The sequence below is a fragment of the Ixodes scapularis genome, unplaced genomic scaffold (assembly GCF_016920785.2).
Source record: "Ixodes scapularis isolate PalLabHiFi unplaced genomic scaffold, ASM1692078v2 PGA_scaffold2__306_contigs__length_199485367, whole genome shotgun sequence".
Taxonomy (NCBI): Eukaryota; Metazoa; Arthropoda; class Arachnida; order Ixodida; family Ixodidae; genus Ixodes; species Ixodes scapularis.
The window spans coordinates 78,272,422-78,292,686 of NW_024609857.1; the positions used below are offsets into that span (position 1 = coordinate 78,272,422).

The 20,265-nt window shown below is 43.1% G+C and overlaps 1 protein-coding gene across 3 annotated transcripts in view; it reads left to right on the top strand.

Annotated features, from left to right (window-relative positions):
* Positions 1-8,504: 8,504 nt before the first annotated feature.
* LOC8027838 (glutamate receptor ionotropic, kainate 2) overlaps positions 8,505-20,265 on the top strand; it is a 319,417-nt gene continuing 307,656 nt past the window's right edge. For 2 of the 3 annotated variants that reach the window (XM_029994323.4, XM_029994324.4), the window contains exon 1: positions 8,728-9,609. In XM_029994323.4, the coding sequence (XP_029850183.2) occupies positions 9,483-9,609 (127 nt within the window). In that variant the 5' untranslated portion in view covers positions 8,728-9,482. Of the gene's footprint in view, positions 9,610-20,265 lie in introns of all 3 variants that reach the window. The other variant, XM_029994322.4, reaches the window with a different exon arrangement.

The following is a 20,265-nucleotide window of genomic DNA, read 5'->3' on the forward strand; positions in this document are numbered from 1 at the left end:
GAAGCACCTAGTTGCTTCAGAATCTGAGCCCTTACAGCATCTGAGTGAATGTTGGAAAATGCAAGTTCTTTCCGAGCTAAGTACAGTACTTAGGACACATGCTGGATAGTAGAGGATTACATCCAACAGAAGAAAAACTAACTGGCGGTACCAGGTGTACCTTGCGGGATCTGATCCATGACTGCGTGAAACATGGCGGGTGTACTTGCTACCCCATACGGCAATCTCCGGAGCCTGAACAGGCCCATGTGAGTGTTCACAGTTAGCAGCTCTTGGGCTTTCTCGTCGAGTTCGAGTTCCAAGTATGCCTTGGAAAGGTACAGTACTGCGAAAAAAGTGCCACCAACTAAGGACGCAAAAATGTCCCCAGGAACAGGCAAAGGGTAGTGATCTACTTTTATGTTGGGGTTCACAGTCACCCGATAGTCACCACAAAGCCGAACAGCAGTGCTAGTTTTCTTTGGCACTATAACCAAGGGCGTAGCCCAGTCACTGTGTCTCACTCTAAAGATGACACCAGCTTCTTCTTAGTCTCTGATCTAGTCCCCTACGCTCTGTCAGAGGTGGTGCGAGGCACCACCTCCGACAGCGTGGAGGAGTCTGGAGAGGTCCTTTACACTGGCGAGCCAACACAAAAAGTGGTAATCAGTGATTACCTTGAAAGTCTTGTCATATAGATAGGGGCGAAACTTGGAAATCGCCCATACAATGGGGAGGCATTCGCTTTCGGTCGTGGAGTAGTTTTCCTCGTCCTTGGACAGAGAACAGGTGGTGCAGGCGACAACTTGCTCAAGTCCATTCTTGTATTGAACAAGAACGGCGCTATGGCCTACAGATATGGCATGTGTATGAACTTCTGTTTAAGCGCTCTCGTCGCTGTGCGCCAGTAACGGGGGGGGGGGGGGGGGGTGGCTGTAAGCGCTGCTGATGCTCCCGGAATGCTTCTGCTTGCTCTGGCTTCCAGGCAACCGGGATGTCATCAATCGCGAAGCGCATGAGGGGCTGGGCAAGTTGAGAAAAGCCCTTTACAAAACGTCCGTAATAAGCGCCAATGGTACAAACCTACTAACGGCTTTTTTGTCGGCTGGCTGCGGAAAGCGCGCAATAGCGGCAGTTTTCTGAGGATCAGGATGAACTCAGCTTCCACTAATGATGTGTCCGTGAATGTTTAGTTTTTTTGTTTTTTTTAAGTGAAGCGGAACTTCTTCGTCTTAAGCGTTAGTCCCGAAGACTAAATTGGTTCGTGTACCGTCTGAAGTCTTCGTAAGTGCTCATCAAAGTGTGTGGAGAACACGGCAATATCGTTGAGATATACGAGCCAGGCCTACCATATCAGTTCTGCCAAAATAGTGTCTACAACTCTTTGAGACGTTGCTGGCGCTCAGCAGAGACGTTGTAATCATACAGTCCGTCGGAGGTTATGAAAGTTTTCTTCTCCCGATCCCCCTCGTCGACCCTGATCTGCCAATATCCCGTCTTGAGGTCCATCGAAAAGAAGTACTTGGCGTGGCTAAGTCGGTCTAGCGTGTCGTCGATTCGGGGGAGAGGATACACGTCTTTTTTAGTGATTTTGGTTAGTAAGCGAAAGTCAACGCAAAACCTGAGGGTGTCATCTTTTTTTTTTTTTTTTCACAACAACGCCAGGCGATGCCCAAGGGCTTTCCGATAGTTGTATAATCTCGTCGGAGAGCATCCATTTGACTTTATGTTGAATTACGTCGCGATCCTTGAATAAACCTCCATAAGAAGATTGTCGGAGGGGGTGTGCATTCTCTTGTGTTATGATGCAATGTTTCGCAATCGGGGTTTGAAGGCTTTTCGAAGACGACGAGAAGGAGAAATGGGAGCGTTGAAGTAGGTGCTGTAGTCGGTCCTGTTTTTCCCGCGACAGCGCAGTGTTCACGTTGAATGCCAGAGTAGCCTCTTCCGTCACGGGAGTCGTCGAGGGCGTGTAGTAGAGAGTCAGAACCAGGGTTGTAAAAGTTACTTCAAAAATGTACCTAAGATACAGTTACAGTTACTCATACGAAAAGGTACCTAGATACGTATCTAGGTACTCACTTAATAATGTACCTAGATACAGGCCTAGTTACTTCAAAGAAACTTTATTTATTTTGCCGAAATTTGTCAGAATACATTGGAAGTAAAGCTTTTAGAGCGCAGCTCTTAGGCGCCCGTTTCCGGCTTGAGCGGCGTCGGCGTCGCCGTCGGCGTCGGCGTCGGCGTCGGCGTAACCGCGCGGTGCATTGTGGGTAAGTTTCCCCGCTAAATCTAGCGGAAAAATTTCCCCGCTAGATCAAGCGGAAAAATTTCTCCGCTAAATCTAGCGGAAAAAAATTCTCCGCTAAATCTAGCGGAAAAATTTCCGCGCTAAATCTAGCGGAAAAAATTCCCCGCTAGATTTAACGGAAAAATACCCCGCTGAGTGTAGCGGAAAAATTTTCCCGCTAAACCTAGCGGAAAAATATCCCCGCTGAATCTAGCGGAAAAAATTCCCCGCTAAATCTATCGGAAAAATTTTTCTGGGGGTCACGTGACCCCCCAAGGTCACATCACCCCCCCCCCCCCCCCCCCCGCCCCCCTCCTCCCCGCCCCGAGAACAGGTAACCCTCAGTACCCTTCCCTCCTCCTCCTCAAGAGCTGCGTTCCAATTCGGTGTTACAGGGAGTTGTAAACGGCTTTCATTTTTTATACCAAGGATACACACAAAAACGAGTGTCATGCCGAACCTGCCGAAACCGCCGAAACTCGCTTGTTGACGCTGTATTGAAAAGGGTATATTGGCGGTATTAGTGAAACTCCACCTAAACTCTAGGATTTATTTTAAATATATAAATGCTGCCGGCTGGACACGGAACAGTTCGTATAGATGGGCTATAACCAGCACATATTTGATATAACAAGGCCGATGCGCTGAAGTTTCTGTGTCATCTAAAAGAGGCGAACGCGTGGCATAGATTAGACAAGAGGGCGGCGTCAGCTTTCTACTTGGTCTCGGGTTCTCACCGATTGGACACGGGCCCAGCCAAACGTTCACGCAACGGTCGTGTCCAATCTACGCGCCGCGTTGACCCCTTTTAGGTGACGCCGAAAGCTCAGCACTGCCTCCTCGCTTCTACGGGGTGTTGCTCGCTCTCGATTCGATCCGGAAAAAGGCTCTCATAGAGTAACGCAAGCACGACCCGATTGTTGCGCACTTACGGAGTATAGGGCCCTCCGCGAGCCCGCCGTGACTTCTTTCATGGGGCACAGTTTGAATTGTTGGGCCAAACCATACTATGCAATACAACGTGACGTTCATTTGTTTTCTTTATTCTCACGGTACGAGCAGAGGAGCGAGACAATGCTATTTTTGTTTCTTAACCAGCCGTGTAATAACAGAAGATATCTTTCCCAGATTTTATGCAAAGCCTGCGGTAATTATATCCGGCATGCTGCCGATGGCGTACGTTTTAGTCGTTTGGTGCTATTATTAGTTCTTCCGCGTATATCGGGTAATTAAAAAAACAAAACAAATGAACTTGAAGCATAATATGGCCCCGTTTTCGGACGTGAAAAATATCAGAACGCAAACGATTCGAGTAAATAAATCAAAATTGAGTGTACACTTCCTCGCCAATTAAATAAAATCCAAACTATCGCATGCGCCAGGTTAAAACAACAATTATGATGAACTAGTATTACTCACTATCGCCCGCTGAAGCTGATGGAAAATGAAAAATTGTCATTGCCTCGCAAGAGAGACTACCGCATCGCTGTAATAAAACTCCTGCAGCGTGACTATCGATTCCCAAAGCCTTCTTTATCGCATTTTCTTTTTTTTTTTCCATTCTACAGCACCACGCGGGTGTCCAAAATCTGAAGTCATTACGTCAGCAAAGAACGTTTCATTGGTTTCCTTTGTCCTGCTAATGCGAGCATTGTCTGTGGCCGAGCGCAATGGGGCGTAATCCTGGCAAACCGCCGTTAAAGCTTATCGCGCCCCCTCATTCCGGTCGGCTGGCATCGAAGGAGCTTTTTAGCTTCGAAAGCGTGCGTGCCTGGTGGTGAAGCGGGCGCCACTTTATCGTCGATCTGCGCTGCGCCGGCATCGGCGAAGTAGTGACGCATATTTTGAAGCCCTTCGAGCTTACCGTGGTCGATAATAAAGTTGGAATTGCGGACGACGGGGATTCCTTTACAGAGTGAGGCACCGTAATCGATAATAACCCTTTACTGCGTTTCATTTCAAGTCCAAGTAGGTCCGAGAGGTAGTTGCAACAGAAACGCTAACGTACAGTCTAAACACTGTCATGGTGCATGTCTGGCGCTTGATTGAAACAGTGGAAGGTAACAGTGTTAGAGAAACGCGAAAAATGTCGTGGTGAATTTGAAGCGAAGTGTAATGCATTGTCTTTCCGTGCATCGTTTGCTTTTAGACTCAAAGATATTTCGAGCTTCGTCATTTGCTGGAACCCTTGAATTGTCCTATGTGATTAATTGTGTGTTTTTTTTTGCGAAAGACAAACAAACAAACTCTAGTGCATTCTTTGTAGTGTAAGGACTACGTCATATCAGTTGTTTTGATCGTGTTAATGGTGCGGCGTGTTTAGGCAGGTGCATAATGGCGTTGAAATGAAATGGCACTTGAAATAAAAGCACTTCACGTGTCAAGCTGTTCTTCTAATCTGGGTAATACAAATCCTATCAAATCTATAAATATCGCTTTGATTTTACAGCTGACAGTATTAATTATACTATGGTCATATATAAGCAGATGCTTCGTTTCTTTTATAACAGTAGTGAACAACGTAACAGTTTTATTTTATTCTAGGTAACATGTCACGTAATTGATTACCTCAATACGTTAATTTCTATAAATAATGCAAATACGTATACTTCTGCATATTAAACCAAAAAATAATTGAATAAGACAAACGTGGCAAGAAGCATGACAATAAAAAGTCGTTACGTGACTCCTACCCGGGCACATCTTGAAGAACAGACATCATTTTTGTTGTCTTAACCGTACAGTACTTAGATCGCTATTACTGAAGCACGCAGGTGTATTGCCGCGTGAATAATTTAAAGCCAACATGAAAACTTTTAGAGTGTACAAAATAAGTTCACTCAAAGATTCAGATAGGCACCTTCATTTGAGAGACAGCTGCGATGCTTCTAATGTTCAATCTGAAACAGAGCCCAAAAACATTTTTTTTACTGCAGACACGCAGTGTTGTGCTGCCTTAACGACAGACAAGGTGCGCATTCTCATTAATAGACTGCTCGTACGGTTCAAAATAGAAGTAGTGAAGTGCAGGATCATAAGTTACGGAAAAAAGCCATTTGATTATTGAATGAATTTGAGTGTGAAAACGGAACAGAAAATTTTCTAAACACAGCTCGTACAAAAAAAAAATATTAAACGTTCATATATTAATTGGCATGTGCGCAAAAAGTGAATAGTCTGATTGTGAGGCCAAAAACCGCCAGCAGAAATGGTCCGAAAACGGGACTTCAAAAGTTCTGACATTTTAAGTCCACGGGCTTTGCTCGCCTTCCGTTCCTCCCTAAGCGCCTAGAAACCAAGGGAAAGGAGGAGACGAGAGCGCGCGGGGACACCAGAACGGCAAGCTCTAATTGGAGGGATTAGAGGGTAGACCTAAAGCTAGATGACTTTGTCTCCAGTACCGTGACTGGTGGAACGCGTTAGAACACAGAACGCCGGCGTCCATCGTTTGGCTCTCGCATTCGAACACGTTCAATAAGTGCAGTGAAGACAAAGGCAGCTAGCTTTAGGCCTAGCCACAATCATTCCGACGAAAGCTCGGCGTACTGACGCCCCCGCGAGCCATTCACCTTTTTCTCTCTCTCGGTTCCTAGGCGCATTAGTTTCGCGAAAGTTATGCTTTGGGGCCATAATTAAAGCAGCTGTTTGGTGCCCCGGATTAAGGAGGGAGCTTTTGGAAGATAAAAAAAAACTTATAGTATAACTAAAATTTTTATCGACATAAGCCATTAGTTACAGCTTGCTGAACAAGGACATGCAATTTAATTTGCAAGTAATCTAGCAAACAGGGTAGCTGGGCGAGTTGGTATGTATTCATAATGGAACAGCGCGAATTTTACAGGGACAGATGGAAGGAACTGGACAGGACGATCGCTGACTAACAACTAAAAGGTTCATTATCCAGAAACCACAAAGAAAACCGACATCAACACGACTCTCTAATCACGATGGAAATGCGCATGCGCTCACAAAATTGGTTGCTATCTGTTACACATGTCTATATGCGTCATCCCCAAATTAAAAATTCGACCTCACTCTCCAGCAATGTCAAGGAACTTTAGTCGGACCCTCGATTCCGCGCTAAAAACGTTCAAGGAGCAAGGTTTGAGCCTGCGGTTCACTTTTGAAATCCCAAAAGACCAGACAATTCAGTGTTTGGATCTCAGTGTGGATGTGAGCCAGAGCCGCGTTTGTTGGTAGCCTCATCCCAGAACCACCAAGACTCTCCTTGATTATAGGTCGGGGCATTCTAAACTCGTAAAAAGAGCCATTGCTAAATCATGTATTCTTTCGGCGGTTACAAAGTGTTGCTACCACAGAGTGGGCGAAAGCCTTGCCGCCCAGGTCGGGAGACTAAAAGGTTGGGAGACCAGGCCGCGGAAGAAATAGTGAAAAGCGTTAAGGGTGAGGCGCAGGGAAAAGTAACAAAAAAAGTAGAAAAGCAAGCCACACTCATCCCTTATGTGCACCTCATGTCACACGACTTTAAAAGAGCGGCCTTGAAGTTCGGGGTAAATGTGGTTTTCTCGCCACGTAACAAGTTAAGCGGTATTTGCTCTGCAGTAGAAAAGCGTGTTAACAAAAAAGAAAAACAGGGGAGAGGCCGTGCGGCATAAAACACCGCATTTAGTTCTTGACATGCACCTTGGGTGTAGTATACTAGATACCCTTCACGTGCGGGAACGTATACATCGGACAGGTGCCTCAACATTCGCCTGCGGGAGCACCGTAGTTCTTTAACAGGAACAACAGGCTCCCATTTGGCGTTACACTGCAGGGACTGCGCCTGTACACCGTTACTTGACAAGGCCATTGTTTTGTATACACACAGGGACCAAAAGGCTCGAGAGATCGTCGAAGCTCATAGAATAAAGAAGGAGGGGCCAGCCTGCGTGAGTCAGGCTTCCTTGAATTTGCTGGACAGTGAGTTCGAATTTCTAGATCGAGGATGACGCATATATACTTGTGCAACATATAGCACCCAATTTTGTGAGGCGCATGCGCATTTCTATCATGATTAGAGAGTCTTGTTGTTGTCGGTCTTCTTCGGGTGGTTTCCGGATAATAAACCTTTCAGTCGTTAGTCAGCGCTCGTACTGTCCAGTTCCTTCCATCTGTCCCTGTAAAATTCGCGCTGTTCCAGTATGAAGTAATCTAATGGGGCGATGGTTAATGCTTAGTCATAGTAATTGTTAATTTAATTACGATTTAGCGGTATAAAGGGAAGTAATTTGTAATTAAAATAACGTCAAAGTATAGGCAAGTTGGTCACCGCTCTCTCAGAGACGCAACTAAATTTTGTGCCATAATAATAAGAACAAAAAGAAACGAACTCCGCCTTGTCATTCGAAAAAAGCAGCTTCTTATTAAGTAGGCATCCTGATCTCTTTGACGTATTTTTTGTTGCGATTCCCGTACAAGTGAACTTACAAACACTCGCTGAGATAACAACAGTTCATATTAAAGGGGCAAGAATAGGGTGCAGACTCATGATGCCCAGGTCTGGAAGCTATATTTGGCATCACATACTAACTAGCTGCGTTAGAGCGGACCCAGAACGACCACTTGCTGAGAAACACGTGGCTGGAATATCCTTGGATTTGGTTTAGACGATATTATCTATTGCTTTTTTGTCTTTCTTAAAAGCAAAACAGCGAAATGCCGTCATTACTATTGAAATAGCGAAAGCCCCCTGAATTTTCGGTCGGTTCCCTAATTTGGCCAGGCTAGAGCTCTTATTTTCTTGCAAGAAATACAAGTATACCGTAAGTGACCTTAGACTTAGCACGACTATGCTTAGCGTCAACTGACCTCAAACCTTACGAGCAAAGGTCTAAAACCTGGCCTGTTCTGTCTGACTACTAAACACAGATCTCAAGAAATAAAATGTAGTTTTCATTTTTTTCATTTACTCTATCCCGTTAGCATATCTGTCGCATATTTTTAATATGACTATGGTTGTTGCCAGCTTAAGAAGCCCAAGGTGTGGCCTGTTCTTCCGTGTTGTTATCGGCGAACTGCGCAATCACATTGACTTCGCAGCAATCATAAAGTCCTCGGAATCCCCACGCCGGACGGATTTTAATCTGGAAGCGTGTAGTTGACCGAAAAGCTGACATCAGGCTTTGCTGCTTCTACCCGCCGATAGATGGCGCTAGGCAACAAGCGCGCCTCTTTTCTCTCTCTCTCTCTCTAGGGCGCTTTCCGGAAAGATTGAAGAGTGTTGCGCGGAGTCAGTCGGAGTCTGGATGCTGACGGTGGGAGCTGGAACGCTCTTGCATCGGCGGTTCTCGCGTACTCGTGGTTCATCTGCTCGCTTTGTGCGGCCTCCAGTGGGTGTCTGTGGGATGTTCACCGCCGTCTAAATTCTCTGTGCTTGGTGAACGTCGCAAGCTGAGAGGATCCCTAAACGTGATTTCTTCGAGGTGGAGTGAGGGTGGGGAGATGCAGTGTCATGATCGAAGTGTTCTGTCAGGAGGTCTCTGATATTTAGCTCCGGTGCTTCGTTTTACTAAGTTACCTGAATAATAAGTTTGTCAGGGTATGGTTCAGAAATGTAAATGTTGAGTGTATTCTGTTATCTTTATTGGTGATGCTAATGGTTATTCAACATGAGCAAATAGCGCAGCATTTTGTAGTGACTGGTAGATAGGAATATGCACTTTATCGAAATGAAACAAACGCGAGCGCTCATGTCATAACCCATATGTCTTTCCAATACGTCCTTCATATTGAGGCTGGAAAGGCAATTTTGGTTGAGATTTATTAAAGCAGAAATAACTAAAGGCTGCCAATAAAAAGAACGAATGGAGTTGTCATAAAGACCTTGTAATTTACAGGCGCGTGACAGGAAATTATAAGTATTTATAGAAGTACAATTAAGTAAGAAAAGTAGTAATTGCTCGAGTTAAAATAAATATTTTACAAAGAAACTAAAACACCTAAAGATTAATTCGCATCCTTTTTATGAACCTGTTATTGATAAGGATTTTATGTTCATGGTACACTAAACTTCGATATTTATAAGGCATTTTACTATATGACGATGACTACTGAATAAGTGAACATAATATAGGCGGTGTTCCTTCTAAGAATGGTAAATTGTAGGTCAGTTTATGTGAGTAGGTCATCGGATACCAATGGATACCACTACATGAACCATCTCTCCACGGTTGGACAGCCATAGACATGTTGCGCCGCAGCCTTTCGTGACATGATGGGACGATTACTTCAAACATGCATCCCAGGAAGTGTTTCGTGGACAAATTTGTTCTTCGTTTATGTGGTCGTGGTTTGCACCAACGTAAGCTCAAGCTCCTTGCCTGAAGTTCTTCGGATAGGTAAGTTTCCAATCAGTGATTCTCACTTCAAACTTATATGTTCTCAATTGAAGCACCCTCAAAAACAGCGGGTTGAGCATGAAAATATAAAACTCATATTGATGTTTCAGGCTTATGGGAAAAGAATGTCCGAATTCGGGTAATGAATAAATATATGAATACATATGAAAGTTAATATTTGACAATAACATTGCTCGCCTGATTATAATAATGAACACATTAGGTTTCCAAAAGTTGTGCAATTGCAACAACATTTTAAACCAACGACTAGAGCTCACGAAAGTTCAAAAAGAACGTCTCACTTACCTAAAATAAAACTTGTGGGTTTCTGATAGTTTATGGGATAAACAGTTTCTAAACCAAAATTATTTGAATAAGCATCAAACTTTCACTTGGCATAGTGCTATGCGAACGAGTTCCTCGCCAGAAGCACATGTATTTAACCATTTATACTGAGAGCCACGTGGAAAGGACTAAATATTGTTCAGTTTCTTTTTTTTTTAATTTTCAGTATTTTCACGATAAGTGGCACCGAACGTGTTCACAGGGCTGAAGGTGTGAATATAACTGTGAAAGTGTCTAAAGCGTTCAAGATCTTAGGGAAACACTATTGATCAAAGTCTTCGTACACTGGTGACATGCCTAATTTAAAAGAAAATATGCCCTTACTTCAATTGAATTCTGAATGTGTTTTCGTATATTTCTGGTTAGAACACAACGAAGCGCTTAACCATTATCTTGAACATATCTTTAAGTACCGCATCAACTAATATTGTCACCCTAAATACAGTTATTTGTTTTCTATGCTGTTGTTTTATAAAAGTAATGTTTTACTGACAGGTATTGTTTAAAATTTGGTTTACTAACTGAAATACTTCTAAACCAACTACGCCGATTTGGAAGTATTTCGATGACCGGTCTTAACTTTCTTAGTCAACGCTTCTAAAAATTTTTATCACCAAGAAACCACTAACGTACTTAGGAATAATTCGGCGAGATTTTTTGGATACTTTATAAATATAAATAATATAGACAAAAATACACAACCATGGTAAAACATTACGCAGTGCACAATATTTTTGCCTTCTACAAAGGATACGAATATTGTATCAAGCTCTTGTTTATAAACAGCTTCGTAGATCCGTGACCGATAACTTAATTTGATATAACAATTTCTGTCTTCCCTTTCTCTAGAATGTGCCGTGTTCCTGCAAAGAAAATAAGTAAATGAATCAACCAATAAAAAAAAGTTTGCATCTAGTAATCACAACCAATCGGTTCAGGACTAACATTTTTACCTGAACGTAAAGGAAACAGTTTTATAGACTCGGGTGCTGATGTCGGCGTCGGGAGAAATACATAGAAGTCGAATCCGTGGTCGAGCGTGGCCTGTATATTTTCTTTTCGATCATGTGGATGAGCCCGGAGAAAACAATCTCATACATAATTCTATTGTCAATGTTATCGAGCACGTGAGCGCTTTCCCAAAGAAAGTTGTCATTAGGAGAGAACTCGACTATAGAAATTAACCAGCACGAGGACGTTGTGAGATATTTATTCCTCAAGATTTCGAATGCCTACGATAACGAGTAGCCGTAGACCCCAGTTCAGAAACCGCTGATAATGATTTTAATGCGTGAAATAAAGATGGCTTATCAATTATTTTCGGAGAGTTGAAAACTCAAAAAGCTAATGAGTTTTAGAATACAAATAACAAGAAAAAGTCGCTTTTCCCTTTGAATAAAAACGCTAATAATACAACTCATATTTAAGAATATATAGATTTTCTATGGTAAATTTCACAAAACCGAAATTGGTGCTGTCATTTATTCCATTATTTTGCTGGCGTAATTTGTAAACTTATTTTAGGAACATTGGGATATTTTCATTGTATGTTCAGTAAGAAATGACCTCCCTCATATTAGTTGTTTATTCAAATAAACAAAAATATGTGTCTTGCGTTTTGTAATATATCAAACGCCGAAAATATTTGTTTCCACTTAGAGACAGTACAGCTTAGTCAAATATAACAAGCAAATTGCACGAGAAAAAAAAATTGAGCAGTATTTGGCGGAATATGGCTTGTTGATGCGATGACGATTATAATAATCTAATCTGCGCAATCACCCAAGAATGAATTTTTTTATTAGTGGTATTTTTTTAGTGTTGTTAGAATTTCGAGTGTTAATGGAATGCAAGCGCTTTCGCAATGAACAAGCCTCTTCTAGAAAGATGTTGCTTACTTGAAAAACGTGATGGAGAGACATCGCATTAGCAAATTTTCATTCGCTAAAGAAGGCATTTGTGTGCAGACCTTAGGAGCGATTTGGATTTTGACGCATTTTTGGGGAGTAAAAAGGCGTGAGATGAAGCAGTAGGAAAAAGCAATCTAAAAGAATATTTTTTTGTTTGAAGCGGTATCGAAAAAATACTCACACGACATTGAATAGCCATTTGGGCTTAACTGTTCGGCAGCGCTGGTCTAAGGGCCCAGAACAATCCGGATTCGCTCTTAGCGTAACTGGGACAACGCCAATCCTCTCTCCACAGTGACAGTTATCGGAGTGGTAATTATCGCGCCTATTTGGAATGTTAGCTGCTAGAACAAACCACCATCAATTATCAAAAAAAAAAAAGCGCAGGGATTTATGCACAATGAAATAAAAGCGCAAACAGGACGTAACGAACTACGAAAGCACACACGCCCCGGACACGCTCTTGATATGGTTTTTCTGACATTGTCCAGTCTCTTTTACACCTTTATTATGTCGATCAATTAACTGGCCCATCAATGTCCTATTTTACAGCCTTATTCGCCAATGCGCAATTTGTATAATATATACCCTTCCCTCAAATGTGAAGCATCCTTGTGTTTTGACTCTGTGAGAAATTATGAAACCTGACTGATATTGTAAATAATTATTTATTAAACCAGATACAAATGCAAGAGTTTGTTTATTAGATAAAAATAAAGATTAAGAGCTGCTACATTTCCATGTCAAGAATTATATCGAATCCGAGTAGAGGTTAATCTTTGAAAGAAAGTGTTGGGTCTAAAAAAGGCAGAGGGAGAGAGAACGATTTTACACTGAAGGCTGACTTACTAAAGCAACCGATCTCTCCCTCACCAATTTGTAAGCCAGGGGGTAAAACGCTAGTGTAGCTAACGTTGAGTTACTAAAGCAGCATATCACACCCTCACCACTCTGTAAACCAGGTGGGAAAGCAATAGTGCTCTAGAAGGCTGAGTTACTAAAGCAACATATGACTCCCTCACCGCTCGCTAGGCCAGGCGGAAAAGCAATAGTGTTGTATCTCCGAGTAAAACTTTATTATGAGCAACCACGCCTCATATGCAAACGCGAGGCCTGTTGTTAAGAGATCTAGCTCTAGTAATTAAATTAATGCAGACGGCCAAGAGAACGGTCAGAGGGCGTACGTTTTTTATCTGTTACTCTCTTGAGGGCATTGAATGGAAACCTTTTGCTATTAGGTGAAACTCAATTCTCGCTGGCTAACGTTTATTCGAATTGAACATAAATAAATGCAAAGATCGCACTCTCTGAATTCAGCTCACTTTGGTAAAAATATTGGTAGTTACGTTTTCTTTTTTTTACACGAAGGGGAAAAATAAATTAACGATTAGATCTAGGAACTCTATCTAGATAATGGAATTATAAAACGCAATGGAAAGACACGGACATTAATTAGACAGGCCAGCGCTACATGGAATAGACAGAATAGCGCTTTCCTGTCTACTTCATATCAGTGTCTGTTCCTTGCGCCTTAAATTCCAGCCTGCCGAACAAAACTAGAGCACATGAATAATTTAGTATATCTGTTCAGATAAATTGTGACTCGACGATATAACACTACATTACCACCGTTTTGCAGACTGTGCAAATTCACCTTTTATACACCTAAGAGAAACAAGGTGCGCGAGACAATAAGTCTTGAATTTAGTGTCTTTGTTGCTTGGTTTCACTTTGGTAATTTATCGGTATTATTCCAAGTTTTATACAATTTAGACTAGTAGCAGAAATATGTAGGTATCATGTTTCAGTTTTACACCCAAAGGTGTAAGTTACTAAGAATAATTAGCATTTTAGCATTATCAATTGATAATGCTATAGTTTGCCCTATCACACTTGAGTGTGATAGGGCAAATTATACAAGGTCTTATTAGCCTAAAAAGCGGATGTAATAACCTCTTGCTCTGACTGGCGCTCCTGATGTGTAGCGGGTCGTAGAAGAAGCTGACGTCTTGAAAAAAGTGTTTAAAAAAACACTAACAGGCAGTCACATTTCGATCAATGACCCCATCGAAGGTAACAGCAACAGCGGCTGCAACGCCCGTCCGTGACCTTTACGCCAATAATATATTGTTGCTATCATGTTTCGCTTCCCCCGAAATTGTGTTCAGCGTAGGGTGGTACTATTTTTATTTTTGTTTCTTGTTCTTTTTGTTTTTTTTAATACATCGCTTGTTTTGGGTTTTTCAGTGGCAACCCAACAAGGGGGCATTTCGCTCGCACCACTGAATAGGATCGAGAGATCACCTTGACTGCGGGTGATTTATACATCTTGAGGAATTGTTCTACGGACCACTGTATCTCGATAACAATCTCAATTTTCCGCGTTCAGCATTTTTATTTATGGACAATGCTTCTGCTTAAAAAGAACACTTGGCAGGCTGCCCTTCTAGAAATCATTATTCCAAGCACAAATTGTTCATGCATAGTTATACCTTCAATAACAATCTTTTTTTTTTCATTTTTGTACATTTAGTAATTGATATAACTTTCCGTGCGCCAGTGTAATTAGCAAAATGTCTTGACAATCGTATAAAAAAGTATAAAAGTTTTTTTTTAAGGAAAAATTTCTATTCTTTATTGTGAACACCGAATAATATTATGAGATATGTTTTGATGCACAAGCGTATAAATATGACTAGAATGCATGGGGTTGATGTATATCATGAATAAACTTTCTGAACGAAACGGGATTACAAAATAAAAATTCGTTTTGTATCTGCCCGCCAGGGTTGGGCGGAAGTACTCAAAATGTATTTGGAAATACAAATACTGAGATACATAAATTGAGTAGCTAAAATACTGATACTAAAATATATCTGTAAAAATGTATCGCGATGCGTATCGGAAATATATTTTAAATAAAGGCAAACATTTTTTGGAAATACAAATACAGGAATACATTTTAGGGAGGGCAGAAATACAAATACAGAAATACTGATACTGAAACACATTTTTTTCAAATTTGTTTGAGACGCCAACTGAGATGAAGCTTGATGTTTGAAGCGGAAGTTTTTGATCCCGAAATCCCCGTAGGCTTGGCACTTTGCTTTGAAGGTAGTGGTCTCGGACGAGGACCACGCACCTGTCTAATATGGGCGCCCCTGTCAACATTGATCACATGACGTCTCGATGGGTGGAATGAACTGGTAATCTTTATCTGTATGAGTGGCCTAGAACATAAAATTTTACCACGCTACTGTATGAAAGGAAAATGCGTACTTTCGTTGTAGGTTTCCTCGTTGAAGATCGTGCAGGTAGTGCCATTTGGAATTTTTAAGAATAGCGGACCACCTGAAACATTCTAGAATACTTCTGTTATCATTTGCTACGGTTGAAAAGCGATACGGTTGGAGTTCTGTTGTGAAGCTCCTTCCTGTCGACCCTCCGCCACTGACGCATGGATTGCAGTACTCACGTTTCGCCTAGCATAAACCAAACAGAGACCTCGTGGATTGCGACCTGATATTGCCGGGAGAGGTGCGAGCTCTCTGAGAAACAGCGCGCTCGAGACGAGTCGCAGGTGTGCGAAGTCTGGGTCGCCACAGCGAGGCCACGTCTGGCTTCCTTCCTGGGTTTCGGATCACCAGAGCAGCGGGTCACGCTCACGTCGGCTGATGACGTACCCTTGAGCCGTGCAATATTACGGACGCAGCCGCAGACGCATTCGAATATACGTTGAACTTCACTGCGTCAGTCATCCCAATATTTCAAGTCAACCACCCTTAGGCTTGTGCTGCAACGGAGTGAGACTCAGCTTTGACGGCTGGGTGTACCGTGTTATGCTAAGGCAAGAGAGACGGTTAGCAACGGGAGTTTGATGCCAGCAAACAATGACTCAAGAAATCCCTACGGACCTGCGGCAGAAGATGCTCTGACTCAACTCCTGACGGCTTGATCCTGAGGGCGTCAGGATCAAGCCGTCTGGCTTGATCCTGACGCCCTCAGAAGAAGGAAAAAAGCGTTTGGACTTGTTTTTGTTTTTAATCCCGGGGGGGGAGGGGGGGGGGGTAATTCTGAAGAAATGTAACAAAATACATTTCATCCTGATTGTATCGCGATACAAAGAAACATTGCAAATGTATTTCATTACAGGAATACAGATACTGGTGAACAAAATGTATCGCGATACAGAAATACAGATACAAAATGTATTTCTGAAATACTATCGCGATACTGCCCAACCCTGCTGCCCGCGAACGTCACGCAAAAGATTCCTGTTTTATTTGTATCAGGTGGTAATTACGACCGCCATGTAAGGCTTGCCCTTAAGTTAGCAAGGGAGTTCTCACAACCGATATTTGTGTGTGAGCTTGCGCCCTGAAAGCTTTAAGACTGAAGCCAGTCGCACGTTTCAGAACTTTATTACTCAGAACTTTATTCCAAATAAAACTGAAGCCGTCGGACGGACCACATGCTGAATAATTCAAGGAAGAACAATGCTAGTGACAGATACAGGTGCACAAAGAGAGAAATGCCTTGTCTGGATCGCATCAAAGCATATGTTGTTTTCCGCCGTACAATCCGTTTGTCCATCGTTGAGATGTCCGCAACGCTAAGGCTTCACAACGGGCATGCGAAAAATACTACCCTTTTTAAATTAGTTTAATTGCCAGTTTAACAACACTCTAGAAATATCAAACCGAAAGTCAGCACTCTTGCTCAATTCTCCTGAACATTTTCCGGGAAACGGGAATTTAAAAAAAAAAGTGTGTATAAAGGAATTATTGTTCATTAAATTAATTATCAAAAAGTGTGATGCATTATATTAGTTTTCAATTCCTCCGCGTTTTATCCAAGTTCATTCGGCGCTAGATTTAGAAGCTTCAGCTTTGATGCGCGATTGTCGAAATTGCCACTTTTATTCAATATTTTTTGGACGCGTGCTATACGTCTTATATAAAATAAATATACACCCGACGTATTTTCCTTCTCTTCCAGTGACATTGTGTCTACTAATAATGAAGCCTAACTTGGAAAAATAAATTAAAGTTGTTTCGCTAATTCTGATGAAACCGCGGAACAGAGATTGTGTTGTGCGTGCATTATCCGAGCGTCATTATTAGGTATTCTTTGTTACTGGGAGCTTTGGATGTTTGTTGATGCCCGGCACACACGACAGATTTTTGTGTTCTACAGGAATGAGAATGACAAGCTTAAAATTATTCATGAGTGGAGTGTGTCAACAGCATGTTTTAAAGCGAAGTTTTCCATGGAGCATGCTTCTTTTGAAGGTTGGTGTAAGGCCATGATTGCTTTGTGCCTTTTGATTTGCAAGAACCCCTTGTGGTAAAAGAAGAAATTGGGAGGGGAGGATATATATTGCACCCTTTACACTGCCTTTTGTCTGCTGCCCAAAATTGTGACCTCAAACGCCCGCGCCGCTATCCACTAGTGCCTAATGATTAATTTCATGAAGTCGTGAGCGCACGCGGGGTGCTACACTTTGCCATTCTTAAACCAAATGCGCGTGCCGTAGTTCGCCTGCGGACTAACTACGCTCGACTAAGAATGACTTAATTGCCGCCAACTGTCGTATTCGGACTATCCATGCTTGACTGAGTATGACTCGGCGCCGCACGTATAAGTATGCTGAGCGAAATAAGTATGCTGAATAAGTATGCTGTAAGAGAATAAGTATGCTGAGCGAAATAAGACTCGCCGCCAACGACCCTCGGCTGGCTAAAGGCCTGACCACACTAGCGTGAACAGCGCAGCCAGTCGGCGCCGCGGGCGGCAACGCCGTCCGGTGTCCCAAGGCGAGGAGTCCACATTGGCCTCCGTTTTGCGGGCGTCACGTGGCAACCCTGGCTCTCGCGATCGCGCGCGCGCCTCCCGTGTGATTTTTCGCCCTTTCGCTGTCTGCTTTTTGTTAGATACTTCCGTTCCGGTTATCATCTTTCGCATATATCAGCATTGAAACCGCGCTCGCTGCCTATACCCTTAGAAAAAATGGTATCGATAGTCCTCCCTAAAGGGAGCAACGGTCTTGTAACCTCTGCTCCTTTAGAGAGGGAGAAACTTTCGTCCCTGAAGCAGGGGAGCAAATAGTTCCTTTGTCGCCTGCATCTCATTAAGGGGGCCCTGAATCTAGCAAATCGAGCTCAGTGAGGCTTAACGAGGACGCTACGTCTCTTGTACGGGACGAGAGCAGCACATAAAAGCGTAACAGGAGCTTTCCGCGAGCTGTGTTTATTTCCGAAGCCAGATTCCCCCCGCAGGTACAGAAACTTTCGATTTGAAAGCAGTTACTCAGTCTTCTCGTCGTCAGCACTGCGATGTTAAACAGAGAGAACCGATACGCAGTTACTTCGCGCCCTTTACGTCTTACTTTTGCTGTTCCTCGAGTCACAATTCCTTCGTCAACCGCACATCACGGAGGAATGGAAAACGAATCCGCGAAACCAAAAGCCGCTCTCAAAAGAACAAACTCGAAGCCGCTGTTGAGCGCGTAGCGTGAATAAAGGTTAAATCGCTTGCCACCAGACGGCAGGGTCAAGCAGAGTAATTGCAAGTAACTAGGCTAGGTGGCGCTAGGTACCGCCCAATTCATGTTCTACAATTTTTGTTTTACTTCCTGAGGCCACCATTGCGCTTTCGGGAACTTCGGAAACCTCTACTATACACACATGCAGACACATTACGCATACTGCAAGCATCAGGTGAACATACATTGAGCGCATACACATACATGGCGCATACAAACATCAATACAACAGCACACTAATCCGATCACTGCACTCGAGCTCTGCGATTTCGTCTTTTTACCGATCGTTTTGAACGTACGGAATTCCTCGGTGACTCCCTAAGCAATAAAAAATATTCCCAGCATGTTCATTTTTTTCAGCAATGTCATACCTCTGAGAGTTTTTTTTTGGGTGGCTCAGGGTAAGAATTTCTCATTAAAATGTAAACGCTCGATCATGCCGTAATTATTTGAAAGCCAATAAATCAAGCCGCTCTTTACGGTTCGAAGCCAATAGTTTGTTTCCCTGTACGGCACGTCCTAGCCTGTATTTCTATTGTAGCGTTTGTTTTTCTATCTGGCTGCAATTGCCGTCTTGAATTAATCTCCGTAGAGCTGATATTCACTCAGCTGGAAGTGATGCTTCACGGGCAGAGAAATCGTTTTTCAAACAATCTGAATGCATCCAAAGCCGCGACTTGCGGCAGGTGTTAAGTGTACGGAGCTATGCCGTGGCGAGCTCGAAGACTTCTAGCGCTCATCCCAGCGCGCCACTTAGAGGGCAGTTTCTCGGGGAACAATACCAAAATAAAGGGTAGCTTTTTTTTTTAGTTTGCCTACCATTCTTTTTTAATGCTAAAATTCCGCACTTTAGATATACGTACTTTCCGTCATAATTTTGTACTGTACAGTCCTTTACCCACAGCGCAATCGCTGTCGGCGGGGAGACAACTTACAGTCACATTGGCCACCGTACATAGGAGCTTATTGTTCAGACCAGCGTTCCAACATGACTATCCGGAAGTCGATGAATTGCACGTGCCTAATCCCTCAAGTGGTCTTAAACTCTTTAATGTAAAACGGAATGTCAACCTGTGACACCCCGCCCCCTCCGATCACGGCCCGACTAGCGGCATTAATGCCCGACAGTTTGCGTCATCTCATCTTGTTGTTACACCACTGATACGCGAACACACGGTCACATCGGCGACAATTCCAGACTTTTGTTCACAACCCACAACACTGCCATCACGACGTTGCTGCTATGTTGCTGACACGCAGAAATACAGAACCACGTTGAACGCCGGTTAGCACTCGGCATCAAAAAACAGAACCGAACTCAGCACGGAAGGCACCCAGGTAGCAGGCAGCAAAACCTGCCTGTCTTGGACACAGTTCCTGCGATTTCCATAACGTCAAAAACGTCGACGCAGTTCCGCGTGGCTCCGCTACTGTAGTTCGGCGTGGATCCCGCAATCCGGAGACTGCCATCTACCTTGTGTACGTAGCGCTGCTGACACTGCTTCGGAAGCTCGCTGTTTCTAGCGGCTTCGTTTACTCGTTTGATAAAATTAGTGATAAAAACGTCAATGCAACCGAAATTTTCTACACGTTTGAACTAGAACACGGAATTACAGGTGGCCTTCGCTGCCGCTGAAGCTCAATCAAATCAACATCATTTATAAAACAACGCGCGCGGCGTGCTCGAAAAACAAAACCGAAAGAAGATGAGTCGGGACGGCGAGAGCTTTCTCCCGTCTGCCTGAAGAAAGAGAAAAACGTTTCGTTCCTCTCTTTTTCTCGTGTCCGCTTGGGGGCGCGTCAGTAGAAGGGAGAAAGACGCGCCGTTGCTACCTTTTTCCTCCATTTTTCTTAGAG